General features: G+C 43.5%; 1 protein-coding gene across 1 annotated transcript in view; it reads right to left on the bottom strand.

Moving 5' to 3' along the window:
- egf (epidermal growth factor) overlaps nt 1–14,978 on the bottom strand; it is a 95,152-nt gene extending 80,174 nt beyond the window's left edge. Inside the window, exon 1 of the mRNA XM_078412433.1 lies at nt 14,467–14,978. Within this exon, the coding sequence (XP_078268559.1) occupies nt 14,467–14,587 (121 nt within the window). The 5' untranslated portion in view covers nt 14,588–14,978. The remainder of the gene's footprint in view (nt 1–14,466) is intronic.
- Between the last annotated feature and the right edge of the window lie 1,490 nt (nt 14,979–16,468).

Below are 16,468 nucleotides of genomic sequence, written 5' to 3'. Positions count from 1 at the left end.
CACTCCCTCCCCTTGGTTCCTCTACCACCCCAATGTTCCTACATATCACTTCCTCTTCCCCTCTACACCTGCTCCCTCTAATCCTGCTCCTTACTCATCCACATCATTTGTCCAGCACCCACACAATCCACCCCCCAGGCGACAGAAGGAGCCATGATGCCACGTGGAGCCGAACTAAGAAGAACCCGGCGGGCGGCCGCGAAGGAAGACCTGGCGGGCCACAGGCGGTGGCAGGCCCGGTGGGACCTCTGCCCCTAGTGGGGGAGCTCGGAAGCCGCCGAGCTCAGCCCCGAAGACCAGAGAGTCGAGGAGGTCAGAGCCACTGGCAACAACGGACGTGAGGAGTGGGCCGGTGGTAGAGGGTTTAACCTTTAAGGTTGGCTGCAGGAGCTATCCCCGGGACACAAAGTCGGTCAGGAGAGGGACATTGGTTCATGGGCCGAACCGGTCAAGGGTGATGGAGGTGGCCCTGCAGTAGCTTGGGACTTATCTGGATGGGTATTGAGCACGTGAACCGGACTTTGGACTTTTGTAAATGGCGCCAAAATATAACGACTCGTGAGCTATGCAAAGAGAATTTCACTGTGCAGTGCGTACACGTAACAATAAACCACCATTGAACCATTGATCTTTGCGTCAAGTCAGTGAGAGATGACATTTGCTTGATCAATTATAGTCTCCACTATACTTGCTCACGGAAAAGAAAGCCTGCAGACCATTGAAACAGTCAGAGAACTCTATACAGTTGCACCTCAGCTTTCAAAATCTGCAAGGTGTGGAAGAAATATTGGCAAGCGGTCAGAAAGTCCAGTTTCCAACTATGAAAGTGTACACAATCGTATCTTTCCTTTGAACCATGCTCAAAGTCTGATCGGCTCTGTTTCATTAGGAGCTGTTATAAGTTGAAGGTGTGTCTCACCTTGGCAGAAATACAAAGATATCTACTTTGAGTAATAGAGTAAATAATTTTGATTTTATTGCTGCTACATATAATTGACTTTTCAATAGTTTTTCAGGAAATACTTGAGGACACTATTGCTTTAAGGCTTGCCTTAAAATAATGAAATACCAAAATTTCCAACTACTAGTTGTGAGGACTATACTCATTGTACACGTTTGAAACCAACTTAACTCTGACCTATTTTTTTGTTTTGTGGAATTGAGATTAACATGCAGGTGGCATTAAAAAGCAAAAGGATACAGGTCTTTGCTTGTATAATGACATGTTACCTGAAGAAATAATCACAGAGTGTACAAGGAACATTCCTCTCAGTCCGTACAGATAGTAAACAGAATGACAGATATCTTTCATTAAACCAGGCATTTTTATAAAACTGATATTCATGTCGAGAAGTTCAAGTGCTTGCTATAAAGAAAGATCAGATTCCCTTTACAATTTGGAATATTATTTTGTGCAGATTTTAGTGCGGTGCTGCCTGACTTATAAGTGCACAGTCAATGAGACTTTCATCACTGCTGATGAATCAGAGAAGAACAAAATGGACATTAATTGAAAGAGAACCTGCTGTCTGTTGGGTGCAAGGGCAAGAATGGTTTGTGAAGATGACTGCTGCCTCACCGTCTGCACCTTGGGATCATTCCAAATGACACGGCACGGGCGGTTTGGTGGCACAGTGGTAGAGTTGCTGCCTTACAGGGCCAGAGACTGGGGTTCGATCCCGACTATGGGCGCTGTCTATATGGAGTTTGTACGTTCTCCCCATGACGTGCGGGGGGTTTTCTCCGAGATTTTCGGTTTCCTCCCACACTCCAAAGACGTACGGGTTTGTAGGTTAATTGGCTTGATATTAATGTAAAATTATCCCTAGTGTGCGTGGGGTAGTCTTAATGTGCGGAGATCGCTGGGCGGTGCGGACTTGGTGGGCCGAAGGGCCTGTTTCCGCGCTGTTTCTCTAAACTAAACTAAACTAAACAAAGGACAGCACTGTTGGCCACTCACAAATCAATCGGGCTGGTGGCAGATGCTTTGTCACAAAGTCATAGATTCTTGCAGCATAGGAACCTTGGCTCACTGTCCACACTGACCTCTAAGCACCCTACATTAATCTCATGTTTAAAAATACTTGCCACATTCCCATCAACCCCCCTAAGATTCTATCAAGCACTGATACACTAGGGGCAAATTACAGTGGGTCAGTGGTTCCATAGACCAATAGTACTTTATTGTCACTTGTGCCAAGGTACAGTGAAATTCTTTTGTTGGATACTGTTCAGTAAAGGTATTACTATACAGTGGGCATTAAACCAACTAACCACAGTTTGAAGAAGGGTCTTGACCCAAAACGTCACCCATTCCTTCTCTCCAGAGATGCTGCCTGTCCCGCTGAGTTACTCCAGCGTTTTGGGTAAATCCACAGACTTTGGTATGTTGGAGGAAATCAGGGCACCTGGGGGAATAACCCATATGGCCACTGGGAGAACATGCCAACTCCACATACACAGCACATATAGTCAGGATTTAACCCTGGAAGCTGGTGCTCTGAGGTATAATTTGTCACAGTAGAGCTGATTGAAGAGGTTCTATTAATGTGCACGTTACTGGCTGTACCTTGCACTGAACGTTATTCCCTTTGCATGTATCTGGGCACTGTAGTAACTCAGCAGGTCAGGCAGCATCTCAGGAGAGAAGGAATGGGTGACGTTTCGGGTCAAGACCCTTCTTCAGACCTTCGATTTGTACCAGCATCTGCAGTTATTTTCTTACACTATCTGGACACTGTGAATGGCTCGATTGTAAGTATGTATTGTCTTTCTGCTGATTGGGCAGCACGTAACAAAAGCGTTTTACTGTACCTCGGTCCACGTGACAATAAACTAAGTGAACTGAACTGATCAGGATGTAGGTTAATGTGAGATTGTGCTTACCTTTCTCTGATCTGCTCAGATAATTAAACTGTGTGTGACCCTGAATCCAGTAGTAGGCAGCCCCACTGCTACAGTACCTGAGTGCTGCTTCCGGGCCGCTACCTCCTAAAGAAGGGAATATGAATCTGAGTGACCTTGCTTAGATTTAGATTTAGAGATACAGCGCAGAAACAGGCCCTTCGGCCCACCGGGTCCGCGCTGCCTAGCGATCCCCGCACATTAACACTATCCTACACCCACTAGGGACAATTTTTACATTTGCCCAGCCAATTAACCTACATACCTGTACGTCTTTGAAGTGTGGGAGGAAACCGATCTCGGAGAAAACCCACGCAGGTCACGGGGAGAACGTACAAACTCCGTACAGATGGCGCCCGTAGTCAGGATCGAACCTGAGTCTCTGGCGCTGCATTCGCTGTAAGGTAGCAACTCTACCGCTGCGCCACCGTGCATACAGCCACAGAGATACCTCTCTACGTTTTCCAGCCAACTCCAGAGAGCAGTGAAAGGCCTGGATAGAGTGGATGTGGAGAGGATGTTTCCACTAGTGAGAGAGTCCAGGACCAGAGGTCATTGCCTCAGAATTAACGGACGTTCCTTTAGGAAGGAGATGAGGAGGAATTTCTTTCGTCAGAGTTTGATGAATCTGTGGAATTCATTGCCAAGGAAGGTTGTGGAGGCCAAGTCATCGAAACGTATAAGATTATTAAGGGGTTGGACACGTTAGAGGCAGGAAACATGTTCCCAATGTTGGGGGAGTCCAGAACAAGGGGCCACAGTTTAAGAATAAGGGGTAGGCCATTTAGAACGGAGATGAGGAAGAACTTTTTCAGTCAGAGAGTGGTGAAGGTGTGGAATTCTCTGCCTCAGAAGGCAGTGGAGGCCAGTTCGTTGGATGCTTTCAAGAGAGAGCTGGATAGAGCTCTTAAGGATAGTCGAGTGAGGGGGTATGGGGAGAAGGCAGGAACGGGGTACTGATTGAGAGTGATCAGCCATGATCGCATTGAATGGCGGTGCTGGCTCGAAGGGCTGAATGGCCTACTCCTGCACCTATTGTCTATTGTCTATTGTCTATTGACTATCCCAACATTTAAGAAACAGTTAAACAGGTACAAGGATAGGACAGGTTTGGAGGGATATGGGCCAAACGCGGGCAGGGGTGGGACTAGTGTAGCTGGGACATGTTGGCCGGTGTGGGCAAGTTGGGCAGAAGGGCCTGTTTCCTCACTGTATCATTCTATGACTATGAAATGCCATTCTGGACATACGACTTCATACAGTGGAGCTTAATTTGAATTGCTGTGTGTCATCATTGTGCCCGCTAAACCCCGTGATTATAACATGAAAGCTGCGGTTAAATTAAAATGACTGTAAGTTCCAATAATTTCAGATTTGCCCATGTTACTTTGTCTCCACCTACCAACATCTAATGTGTCGAAGAATTAAAATCCAGCCCTGGGAGTCTGAATTGGAAACTGTCGCATCGCCCAGTATGGGCAACTTAAAAGTAGAAAACATGGAAAATAAATCTTTTAAAGGTATGGGCACCGTTATTGAACATATCAGTGATACATTAAGATATTCTAGATAGATATTCTAGATATTCTGGATGTGGAGAGGATGTTTTCAGTAGTGGGAGAATCTAGGTCCAGAGTACACAGCCTTAGAACAAAAGGGCGCACCTTTAGAATGCAGATGAGGAGGAATTTATTTACCCCAAAGGTCTGGAGGAAATTCAATGCCACACACATTGATGGAGGCCAAGTCTTTAGGTATTTTTAAGGCGGAGATTGATATTTGTTCCTGATTATTAAGGGTGTCAAAGGTTACGGAGAGAAGGTAAAAGCATGGGGTTGCGAGGGAAAATTAGATCAGCCATGACTGAATGGGCCCAAAATCGATGGGCTGGATAGCCTAATTCTGTTCAGATGTCTTATGGTCTTACGGTTTTATTAAATTAAAAAATCTAAATGACACAGATGTTCTAGACCATGGGGGTTGGGATATAATTAAAATTCATCACCATCCTTAGCTATGACCCAGCTTTCACTTATCCTAGCAACATTCTGCTCCAAAGTCAATTGTTTCTACCATAAAATGATGTAAGCTCTAACAAAAGTATCCAGAGAAACTTGACAAATTATTTTGCATGAAAGAGCAAGAATCTGGCAGAAGACCCAATAACATCTTTAGAATGCATCGGGAGATTTTGCATTCAAATTCAGCAAAAACCTTGCGTGCGTTCACGGTGTAAGCTCTCTGAATGGCGCAGTAATTAATATTCTAGCCATTTCAGAGGCTGAGAAAGTTCGTGAAAGCAGGGTGACGTTTGATGGAGCAGACACAATTGTTGTCTGAAGCGTTTTTTTGTGTTCGCCTTATTTGTGCTTGCTAGCACATTCAGTAAATGACACCTGCAATCGGGTCTCATTTATATTGGCACATAAAAAAAAGAGTTTAAAAAATCCCTGTAACGTTTGGACAAATTCGATTTAAGGAAATGCCTGTGAAAGCAAGTCATGGAAGCAACAAATTAAAGGGAAGGTTAAATTGTGATATTGAACAGAAAATTATATTTGACCGATATCTCACTGTCGTTTGGTTGGCATTATTTATTACGACAAAATAGAAAGGGAAAAATAAATAACACCTTGCAACTCATGCCCTGAAGATAAAAAATAAAAAATGCCTTTGTTAAATTGGTAAATAACTGGATTACAAATCTGAATACTATGGGAAGCATTGAAAGGACCATTGACAGATTTATGCTAACGAAGGCACGCTAACCTCTGAATGCTTGTGACTGCTCATAGTTTGTTGCTACTGGCATGGTGGCTACTTTTGGCTCAATTCATCTCTTACTCAGTCCTCTGATGCCCTGCACTCTGGTGTTTTAAAAGTTAGTGTTCAGTTATTTAAACTGTTAAGGTGTCCAAGCTCAAAACGATTACAACTTTTACATTATTCCATTGGAAAGGATCAGTTTGGAATCTTGCATAGCAATTATTCGCAGTGACTAAATATGCAATGGAAAGGAGTTGACAATGATTATTCTAGCTTAAATAAACTCACATGTGACACAAGGCAGCACAGCGGTAGAGTTGCTGCCGTACAGCACCAGAGACCCAGGGGTGATCCTGGCTGCGAGTGCTGTCTATATGAAGTTTGCACGTTCTCCCTGTTACTGCATGGGTTTTTCTCTGGGTGCTCCGGTTTCCTCCCACACTCCAAAGATGGTTTGTAGTTAATTGACTTTGGTAAAATTGGAAATTGTCCCTAATGTGTAGGATAGTGTTAGTGTACGGGGATCGCCAGTTGGCACGGACTCTGTGGGCCGAAGGGCCTGCTTCCATGCTGAATCTCTAAAGTCTAAAGTCTAAAATCATGTGAAAATATAAGAAAATGCTGGGCAGATTCCACAGTCATGCATTGGATCATAAAACATCTGAAATGATTTTTTAATGTTCTTTGAAGTAATCAGTGAGAAATTGTGCAAAGCTTCTGCTGCATGGAAATGTATGGGAAAAATCCTCACTGTTTCTCTGAGAGCTATGATTTAAACATGTTCCAAATGCCCAGACGATTTAACAAATGTAAAATGAAATTCAAGGAGTAAGATAATTATTTTTTGAATATTATTTCGGTAATGTTCTTGTAGCCAAAAATGCACATAAGAATGCATTGAGTGCAGCTGATGATTATAAAACCGGACTGCTCCTGATGTGCAGTGAAATGAAAGTGGCAATGCCTGCGGATTGTGCACAAAAAAAGAATTACAGTTACAGCATATAAATAAGTTAATACAGTTAATACAGAGAAGACAAAATTTAGTCCCTGGAGTTATAAAAGTTAACAGTCCTGATGGCCTGTGGGAAGAAACTCCATCTCATCCTCTCCGTTTTCACAACGTGACAGCGGAGGCGTTTGCCTGATCGTAGCATCTGGAACAGTCCGTTGCTGGGGTGGCAGGGGTCCCTCATAATCTTGCTTGCTCTCGAACCAAAGATAGACTACTGAACTCTTGTCAGAGAGAAGAGGAGGACTTCTTCAAGGTAGACATACCTTGAGAAGTTCTCCTTGGTGTACTCCCTGCCTTATTCCTTAAAATGGCCATCTCCCACACTTTGTGCTTCACTCAGGACAGTGATGTTGATGTCAAAGTGTCTGAGTTCTTAATTTAAAGTAGCAGAACAACAGTCAAGTGTTTCTCTGCTACAACTGTCCACGAGGGTCCTCATATTCCATGTCCCAAACTTCAAATTGTGGTGGAAATCCATAACCTAAAAAACTGATGGCAGCCGTAATAAATCATGAGAGGAATAGAATGGGTTGATGCGCAGAGTCTCTTGCCCAGAGTAGGGAAATCAAGGACCAGAGGACATAGGTTTATGGTGAGGTGAGAAAAAAGTTTTAATAGGAACCTGAAGGGTAACATTTTCACACAAAGGGTGGTGGGTGTATGAAACGAGCTGCCAGAAAGGGTAGTTGAGACAGGTGCTATGACAACACTAAGAAATTAGACCTGAATGTAACAGGTTTAGAGGGATGTAGGACAAACGCAGGCAGGTGGGGCTAGTGTAGATGGGACATGTTGGTCAGTGTGGGCAATTTGGTCCAAAGGGGCTGTTTCTATGCTGTAAGACTCTATGACTATGATGCAGCTGCTCACTACAACCATTACCTGTGTGAGTTCAAGGCATTTATGACCCAAACATACAAGGCCCACCACACTGAGAGCAGAGAATGGTGAACGTCTTAAGAACAGAGAAATATAAACACCCACTGGAGGAACATTTCAAAAACACCCCTCATCACAAATCTGTCATTGACATGAGCACTCTTGACCCATCCTACTACAGTTTATTATGTCCAGTCTGGCCAACCCTCATGACCAACAAGCCATGTACTACCTAAAACAAATTCAAGGCTTTTGGAGCAGATGGTGTCATAGCTGCAGTTCTAAAACTTGGTGGTGGAGCCACCACAATTAGTCACAAATCCACAATCTCATTGTCCGCAACTGGAAAGAGGAAGATAGATCGGTCCCCCCCAGTGCTGCCGTTGTCATGACCATCTACAAGAAAGGATCAAAGTCCAATATATTAACCACAGTAGGGTCTTCCTACTCATCCACCTCCTATCAGCTGCTGATCAGCTGAACCCCAAATCTCAATTCTATCAATCAAGAGGCCCTAATGGACATCTCTTACTATTCATATTCATTTTCGGAACTGGGCATTCTTGACATGATTAGCATGCATTGCCCACCCTTAAATCTTCACGCAATACAACTCCAAGAGAAATGCAGGGAACAGTACCAATGTTGAAGATACACACAAAATGCTGGAGTAACTCAGCGAGACAGACAGCATCTCTGGAGAGAAGGAATGGGTGACATTTTGGGTCAAGACCCTTCTCCAGACTTTGTGTCTACCTTCGGTTTAAACCAGCATCTGCAGTCCCTTCCTACACAGTACCAATGCTGACCTTTGTTGACCTCCCTAAATCCCTTGACCCTACCAACCTGGAGGAATTGCTGAGTACTCTCCTCAAGTCCAGCTGCCCACAGAATTTCATCCCTTTCTTACGTTTGCTTCATAATGGTTTGCATGTCAAGATCCTAACCAGGGTGTCAACAGAAGACCCAATCTCAGTGAAGATCATCATCAAAAAAAGTTGCCTCATCTACCCAATGTTTTTGTTCTTGTCCACCAAGAGTGCAGGAGACTTCAGAAGTTGCAGAAGATGTTCTACGAACAGAACTAAAGTCACCCAAGCCTCTAGACAATAGACAATGGACAATAGGTGCAGGAGTAGACCATTCGGCCCTTCGAGCCAGCACCGCCATTCAATGTGATCATGGCTGATCATTCTCAATCAGTACCCCGTTCCTGCTTTCTCCCCATACCCCATGACTCCGTTATCCTTAAGAGCTCTATCTAGCTCTCTCTTGAATGTATTCAGAGAATTGGCCTCCACTGCCCTCTGAGGCAGAGAATTCCACAGATTCACAACTCTCTGACTGAAAAAGTTTTTCCTCATTTCTGTTCTAAATGGCCTACCCTTTATTCTTAAACTGTGGCCCCTGGCTCTGGACTCCCCCAACATTGGGAACATGTTTCCTGCCTCTAATGTGTCCAACCCCTTAATAATCTTCTACGTTTCGATAAGATCCCCTCTCATCCTTCTAAATTCCAGTGTATACAAGCCTAGTCGCTCCAGTCTTTCAACATATGACAGTCCCGCCATTCCGAGAATTAACCTAGTAAACCTACGCTGCAAGCCCTCAATAGCAAGAATATCCTTCCTCAAATTTGGAGACCAAAACTGCACACAGTACTCCAGGTGCGGTCTCACTAGGGCCCTGTACAACTGCAGAAGGACCTCTTTGCTCCTATACTCAACTCCTCTTGTTATGAAGGCCAACATTCCATTGGCTTTCTTCACTGCCTGCTGTACCTGCATGCTTCCTTTCAGTGACTGATGCACTAGGACACCCAGATCACGTTGTACATCCCCTTTTCCTAACTTGACACCATTCAGATAATAATCTGCCTTCCTATTCTTACCACCAAAGTGGATAACCTCACACTTATCCACATTAAACTGCATCTGGCATGCATCCGCCCACTCACACAACCTGTCCAAGTCACCGTGCAACCTCATAGCATCTTCCTCACAGTTCACACTGCCACCCAGCTTTGTATCATCTGCAAATTTGCTAATGGTACTTTTAATCCCTTCATCCAAGTCATTGATGTATATTGTAAATAGCTGCGGTCCCAACACCAAGCCTTGCGATACCCCACTAGTCACTGCCTGCCATTCTGAAAGGGACCCATTTATCCACACTCTTTGCTTTCTGTCTGTCAACCAACTTTCTATCCATGTCAGTACCCTACCTCCAATACCATGTGCTCTAATTTTGCCCACCAATCTCCTATGTGGGACCTTGTTGAAGGCTTTCTGAAAGTCGAGGTACACCACATCCACCGGCTCTTCCCTGTCAATTTTCCTAGTTAGACAATAGACAATAGACAATAGGTGCAGGAGTAGGCCATTCAGCCCTTCGAGCCAGCACCGTCATTCAATGCGATCATGGCTGATCACTCTCAATCAGTACCCCGTTCCTGCCTTCTCCCCATACCCCCTCACTCCGCTATCCTTAAGAGCTCTATCCAGCTCTCTCTTGAAAGCATCCAACGAACTGGCCTCCACTGCCTTCTGAGGCAGAGAATTCCACACCTTCACCACTCTCTGACTGAAAAAGTTCTTCCTCATCTCCGTTCTAAATGGCCTACCCCTTATTCTTAAACTGTGGCCCCTTGTTCTGGACTCCCCCAACATTGGGAACATGTTTCCTGCCTCTAATGTGTCCAATCCCCTAATTATCTTATACGTTTCAATAAGATCGCCCCTCATCCTTCTAAATTCCAGGGGTCCCTTTCAAAATTTTTATATCCTCAAAAAATTCCAGTAGATTAGTCAAGCATGATTTCCCCTTCGTAAATCCATGCTGACTCGGAACGATCCTGTTACTGCTATCCAAATGCTCCGCAATTTTGTCTTTTATAATTGACTCCAGCATCTTCCCCACCACTGATGTCAGACTAACTGGTCTATAATTTCCCGTTTTCTCTCTCCCTCCTTTCTTGAAAAGTGGGATAACATTAGCTACCCTCCAATCCACAGGAACTGACCCGGAATCTATAGAGTCATGCTGAGAATGACGATGATGCTTGTACATGCCCATTTATTCATTAAAACGTCTGAGAAGGTTGAGAATCATGGGTGGTCTCAAACCCATATTTAATCCAACATGGAAGAAAGCCACCTCTACTTCCTCAGACGACTACGTACATTTGGTATGTTTACAATGAATCTTACCAACTTCTACAGATGCACAGTAGAAACCGGTTCATGTATTGGGAATACCGCAAGAAATTGCAGAGTTGTTGATGTAGCCTAGTCCATCACACAATCTCAGCCCCCCCCCCCCCCCCCAACCCACCCTCCACTTTGATTCAATTTACACTTCATACTGCATCAGGAAAGCAGCGAACCTAATCAAGGGCCATTCACACCCTGGTCATTCCCTCTTCTGTTGGGCAGCAGATACAAAAGCTTGAGAGCACACACCACCAGATTCAGGACAGCTTTCCTGCTGTAGTCAGACTACTGAATGCTCTTCTCATAAGCTAAAGGTTAGAGATATAGTTTAGAGATACAGCGCGGAAACAGGCCCTCTCGGCCCACCGGGTCTGCGCCGACCAGCGATCCCCGCACACTCCAAAGACGTACAGGTATGTAGGTTAATTGGCTGGGTAAATGTAAAAATTGTCCCTAGTGGGTGTAGGATAGTGTTAATGTACGGGGATCGCTGGGCGGCACGGACTTGGTGGGCCGAAAAGGCCTGTTTCCGGCTGTATATATATGATATGATGTATATATATGATATGATGATATGATATATATCATGATATGATTAACACTATTCAGAACAAGAGAGTTTAAAGATCAAGTCTTCAGACCTGGCATAAAGTGTGGCTGCGATGCAGAAATAAGCTCTGCCCTCCGATATGCTTTTCAGACATGGACTACCAAGAGCAAGCACTTCAAGGCACTAGAAAATACCACCAATGAATTCTCCACAAAATCCTCCAAATTCAATGAACGGATCAGTAAACCCAATCTTGGTGTCCTCTCACAGACTAAAGTCACCAGCATTGTGGCCGTAGTTACATTCAGCCAGCCGCGTTGAACAGGGCGTGTTGCTCACATTGCTCTATTTTGACTTCTATCATGAGATCAGATTACCAAGTAGACAGAGGAAAAGACTCATGGATGTTCTCAAAACCTTATTTACTCCAACATTGAAGGAGGCCATTGGACCCATCAGCTCCAAGTCGGTTCGCAACGGAGCAATTCTGTCAGTCTAGTTCCCCCTCTCATTATTTTCCCTTCACTCCTGGGACTTATTATCTCTTATATTCCCATCAATTCTCCTTTGATTCATTGCCATTTACCCACAAGCTGGGGGAAATTTGCAGTAAATTGAGATGTGGGAGGAAACTGGAGCACCCAGCAGTAGCTCACACACTCATGGGGAGTACATGTAAACTCCAAGTAGAGAACACAGACACGATGAAAGCCTGGTCCCTGGAGCTGTGAAGCAGCAGCACTAACTACTGCACCATCGTGCCAGCTTGAAAAATGCAACATTCCCACTGACCCTTGAGAATCCCTGGCCCATCACTGCTCAAAGTGGAGAAACCTTGAAACATAGAAACATAGAAAATATGGCCCTTCGAGCCAGCACCCTTGGCCCATCGGGCCAGCACCGCCATTCAATGTGATCATGGCTGATCATCCATAATCAGCACTCCATTCCTGCCTTCTCCCCATATCCCTTGATTCCATTAGCCCGAAGAGCTCTATCTAACTCGCTTTTGGAAAACATCCAGTGAATCAGCCTCCACTGCCTTCTGAGGCAGAGAATTCCACAAATTTGAAATAGCACTTGGGATGCTATAGAGATCCCCGAGTCCATCTATTAGGAGCAAATAGAGCCCCTGTGTAAATGGCTGAAGGAATGGATTACCTCACAAATTACCCACATGCCCATGATATCCTGCCTCATCACATTGACCCCATCAGTCACCTCAGCATCCACAAAATTGGAGAGGGTCCAAGTCACCTCTGCTCTCCGGACACTTCTTCAGTAAAAGAAAGTACAGGGCACAATAAAGCCATTTCCAGATATCCCAGACTGGCAATGAATCTCTAAGCATGCACGTGTGAATTTCAAAAGGAATTTGGTGATTCAAGTGACTGCAGATGCTGGAATCAGGAGCAACAAACAATCTGCTGGAGGAATTCAGCGGATCGTGCAGTATCTGTGAGTGGAAAGGAATGGTTGGGATTTCAGGTCAAAATCCTGAAATCTTCTCAGGGTTTCAACGAGAAATATTGACCATTTTTTTCTACCAAAAGATGCTGCTCCAGCAAGTTGCTTGTTTCTTTTGAAAGGAATTCTCCTGCTTGTCTGCTAGAAATTCAACTGCGACTGCAATAGGAACTGCAATAACCCTGGAAAAATATATTTGTATTTATAGTTGGTCGAGAGTACGAGAATAAAATGTAATGAAATGAAAGGCCCATGTAAAGTCTCATCTAGAAATGATCACAGTGGTGCAGTGGTAAAGTTGATGCCTTACAGCACCAGAGACCCGGCTTCGATGCTGACTACAGGTGCTGTCAGTATGGAGTTTGTACATTCCTCCCGTGACCACGTGAGTTTCCTACAGGTGCTTCGGTTTCCTCACTCCACATTCCAAAGACGTACAGGTTTGTAGTTTAATTGGCTTCTGTAAATTGTACTTTGTCCCTCGTGTGTAGGATAGTGCTAGTGTACGGGGTAACCATTGGTTGGTGCAAACTCGGTGGGCCGAAGGGCCTGTTTCCACACTGTTTCTCTCAGCTAAACTGAACTAAAACTAGTCTACAAACTCAGCTGCATAAATTTCTTCATCACAGCTTAATTCACAGTATGTTAAGATATATTGTGCCTTCCGGAAGTCAAGATATCCTAAAGTGTTTCACAGCCAATGAAGTAGTCTCGAAGGCCAACCACAAGTTGTAACATTGGAAACACAGCAGCCAAATGATCCAAACCAAGGTCCAATAAAACTCAGTTAGACGATAACTAAGTGACCTGTTTGTGGTTGGTCGAGAATACGAGAATAAAATTTAATGAAATGAAAGGCCCATGTAAAGCCTCATCTAGAAATGATCACAGGAAACATTGCAGGTCTCTCACGGTATCACACATAATGCAGCCTAGATATTATTAGAGTGTGTGGCTTAGACAACATCATTTTCATGAGAAGGCAGCAAATAACTCTGAGATTCCAGATTTAGGCCCCGAGCAGCTGAAGGATAATGGGGAATTGTGCAGTATTGGTTGGAACTGGGAGAATTTAGGATTTTCATGGGGTAGAAGGACAGAAGATGGTCGCAGGGAAAAAGTAACCATGCCACAACTCTGAGATGGGAATTATAAATGTTACCCAGATAAAAGATGCCCAACACTGTGTTATTTGCTGCCTACCTCAAAATCATTAAACTAAAGGGAGTTCTTCATATCTAACAATGAAAATGTTCTACTTACACAATAAGCAGTGCACAAATCCCATATGTAGCAACAGTGTCACCTACACACTTGCACAACCAATATTTTCTAAAAGTTTTTTGGAAAGCTTTTGAAATCTTAAAATTAAGATTCAACTTCAAATGTACAGGACACATTTTTAAGATCATAAATTGAATTATATATAAACATTATATTGATAAAAAAAATCTTGCTAACATACTGGCTGTGTTTTAAAAAAATATTCTACATTAAATGATAACTAAAAACATCGAAGGGCCTGGTTTTCACACTGTATCACTCTCTGACTCAATGGCTATCAATTGATGATTTAATCAATCAGGAAAATTACTTCATGTCAAGCAAGATGTTAAATCATTATTTGATATTTAACCATTAAAGTATCGGAATAAAAATAAAAGTGAACTTACGAGCACATGTGAAGTTATCATCAGCTAAATAGTAATCATCCAAACATCTCCAGTCCAGGTAAAGAGAGGGAGAGGGCAAAGTAACGCTGAGGATCGCGACTAGCAGAGATGAGACTGTCATAATCTCTGTTGTTTTTGCCTAACTGCAATGCACAATTCACTGTCCTTTAAACATAATTTCAGAATAGACGGATAAAGGACAATGTTAGGAAAAAATTAACAAGGTCTGTAGCATTTTCTCACAATTCCTAGGTCCCTTTTTCAAAAAATTGTAGAGTTCCAGACTTTTGTTCTCCCAGCTCCCAGCTCTCTTGGAGGTTTCTATGGCTTTGTAGAAGTAAAGTATGAAATGCCTGACACCCTTGTGACAGATTTGGCAAGTTTAAAAAGAATCCAAATCAGCTGGTCATTCAAAGGTTTCTTCCAAATATTAAGTCTATAGATAAGAGCAATAATAAATGCAATTCTGCCCCAGTACTCTTTTTAGTAAAGCATTTTCTTTGCTGAATGAAATTGTCTTTCTTGTCATTCTAGTCAAAGTGCTTGTTTGCTTGCATTTATAAGGATTCCCCTCCTCCACTAACCCTCAGCAGCACGAGAATTTTATTCACCCCACCCCTTTCGCTTTTTTTTTAAACCTCTCGACATGAATTTCATTCAAACGTACATGTGGGCTATCTAAAGTAGATGAGAAGTCAGCCAGCGAACAGAGAGCTGTAGCTCATAGTTTTCTGTCTGTGCAAGTCTGTAACAAGCGTGTTGAATGTGAATACTCATACTTTTGGCTGCCTCATTCCGAAACTAGAGTAAATATCCAATCTTTAAAAAGGCCACCTGAGTCAATGGTAGTTCATCGTTGGCACAGTTTTAAAAAGCACCAAGTTTTGGTTTACTGCTTAAATGCAGATTAACCGCTTATAAATTCCGTTAAACATAAACACCGTTAGATTACACAGATTTTACCAATAGCCCCTGTACTAATAACTTACTGAGTTAAGCAACTTGTTACTAACCCTATCGTCATATTGGTAACCTGGATAGAAAGCTGAAACAATGTTTGAACTTCAGTTGAACTTCACCATCTTAAACCTACAATCAGTTGTTTGGTATTGAATTTAACAGATTAAAAACCCACCGGCAACCTGCCATTTTTGCATTGTTGCCAAGGGAACCGCTCTGATTTCAAGTCTACCATATTTGACTCCACCAGTAAGATAGAGAGGTAACTACTTAGTCACAAAGGCAGCATCTGAACCACTGGCATTGCACAGGAGCGGCATTTTTGAATGTGGACAAAGTAAGGAGAGGACGCATTTACATTCTGCCTCTCAGAAAGCTGACCATGTTTATGAGGCATTGAATAGCCGAGTGCCAGATTTATAGGAACGCCATGAAGTCTATAACTCTAGATGTTCTGCAGAAGTTGAGAAGGACTGGGCACGGCATCTTGCTGACACCTTTATTTAAATTATTTCTAGAGGCACGCAAATAAATCATGCTGTCAGTTCACAATATTGTTGAAAATATTTGGGCCCGTGGGCTACATGTTTGCAAGGAATTAAATTACATAGTGTGGTTCATACAGGGCTGGCAAGCGGGCTTAACCCAGGGTGGAATGCCTTTGCAGCCACTTCCATGTTACCTAGTGCCATCTCGGAAACTCAACCTGGAACTTCCAGTCAGGATATGTAGTTGTGTGACTCTCTATAACAGTGTTGCTAAATAATTTTTTTAATAGGGTTCTGAGGGGTAACTTTTTCACACAAAGGGTGGTGGGTGTATGGAGCAAGCTGCCAAAGGAGGTAGTTGAGGCTGGGACTATCCCAACGTTTAAGAAACAGTTAGACAGGTACATGGATAGCACAGGTTTGGAGGGATATGGACAAAACGCGGGCAGGTGGGACAAGTGTAGCTGGGACATGTTGGCTGGTGTGGGCAAGTTGGGCCAAAGGACCTGTTTCCACGCCATATCAGTCTATGACTCTAAATTAGAAGGTGTTGC

Source organism: Rhinoraja longicauda, chromosome 1, assembly GCF_053455715.1.
Source record: "Rhinoraja longicauda isolate Sanriku21f chromosome 1, sRhiLon1.1, whole genome shotgun sequence".
NCBI classification, from domain to species: domain Eukaryota; kingdom Metazoa; phylum Chordata; class Chondrichthyes; order Rajiformes; family Arhynchobatidae; genus Rhinoraja; species Rhinoraja longicauda.
The sequence above is the reverse complement of the archived record's forward strand: the minus strand, read 5'-3'. Positions and strand labels throughout refer to the sequence as shown.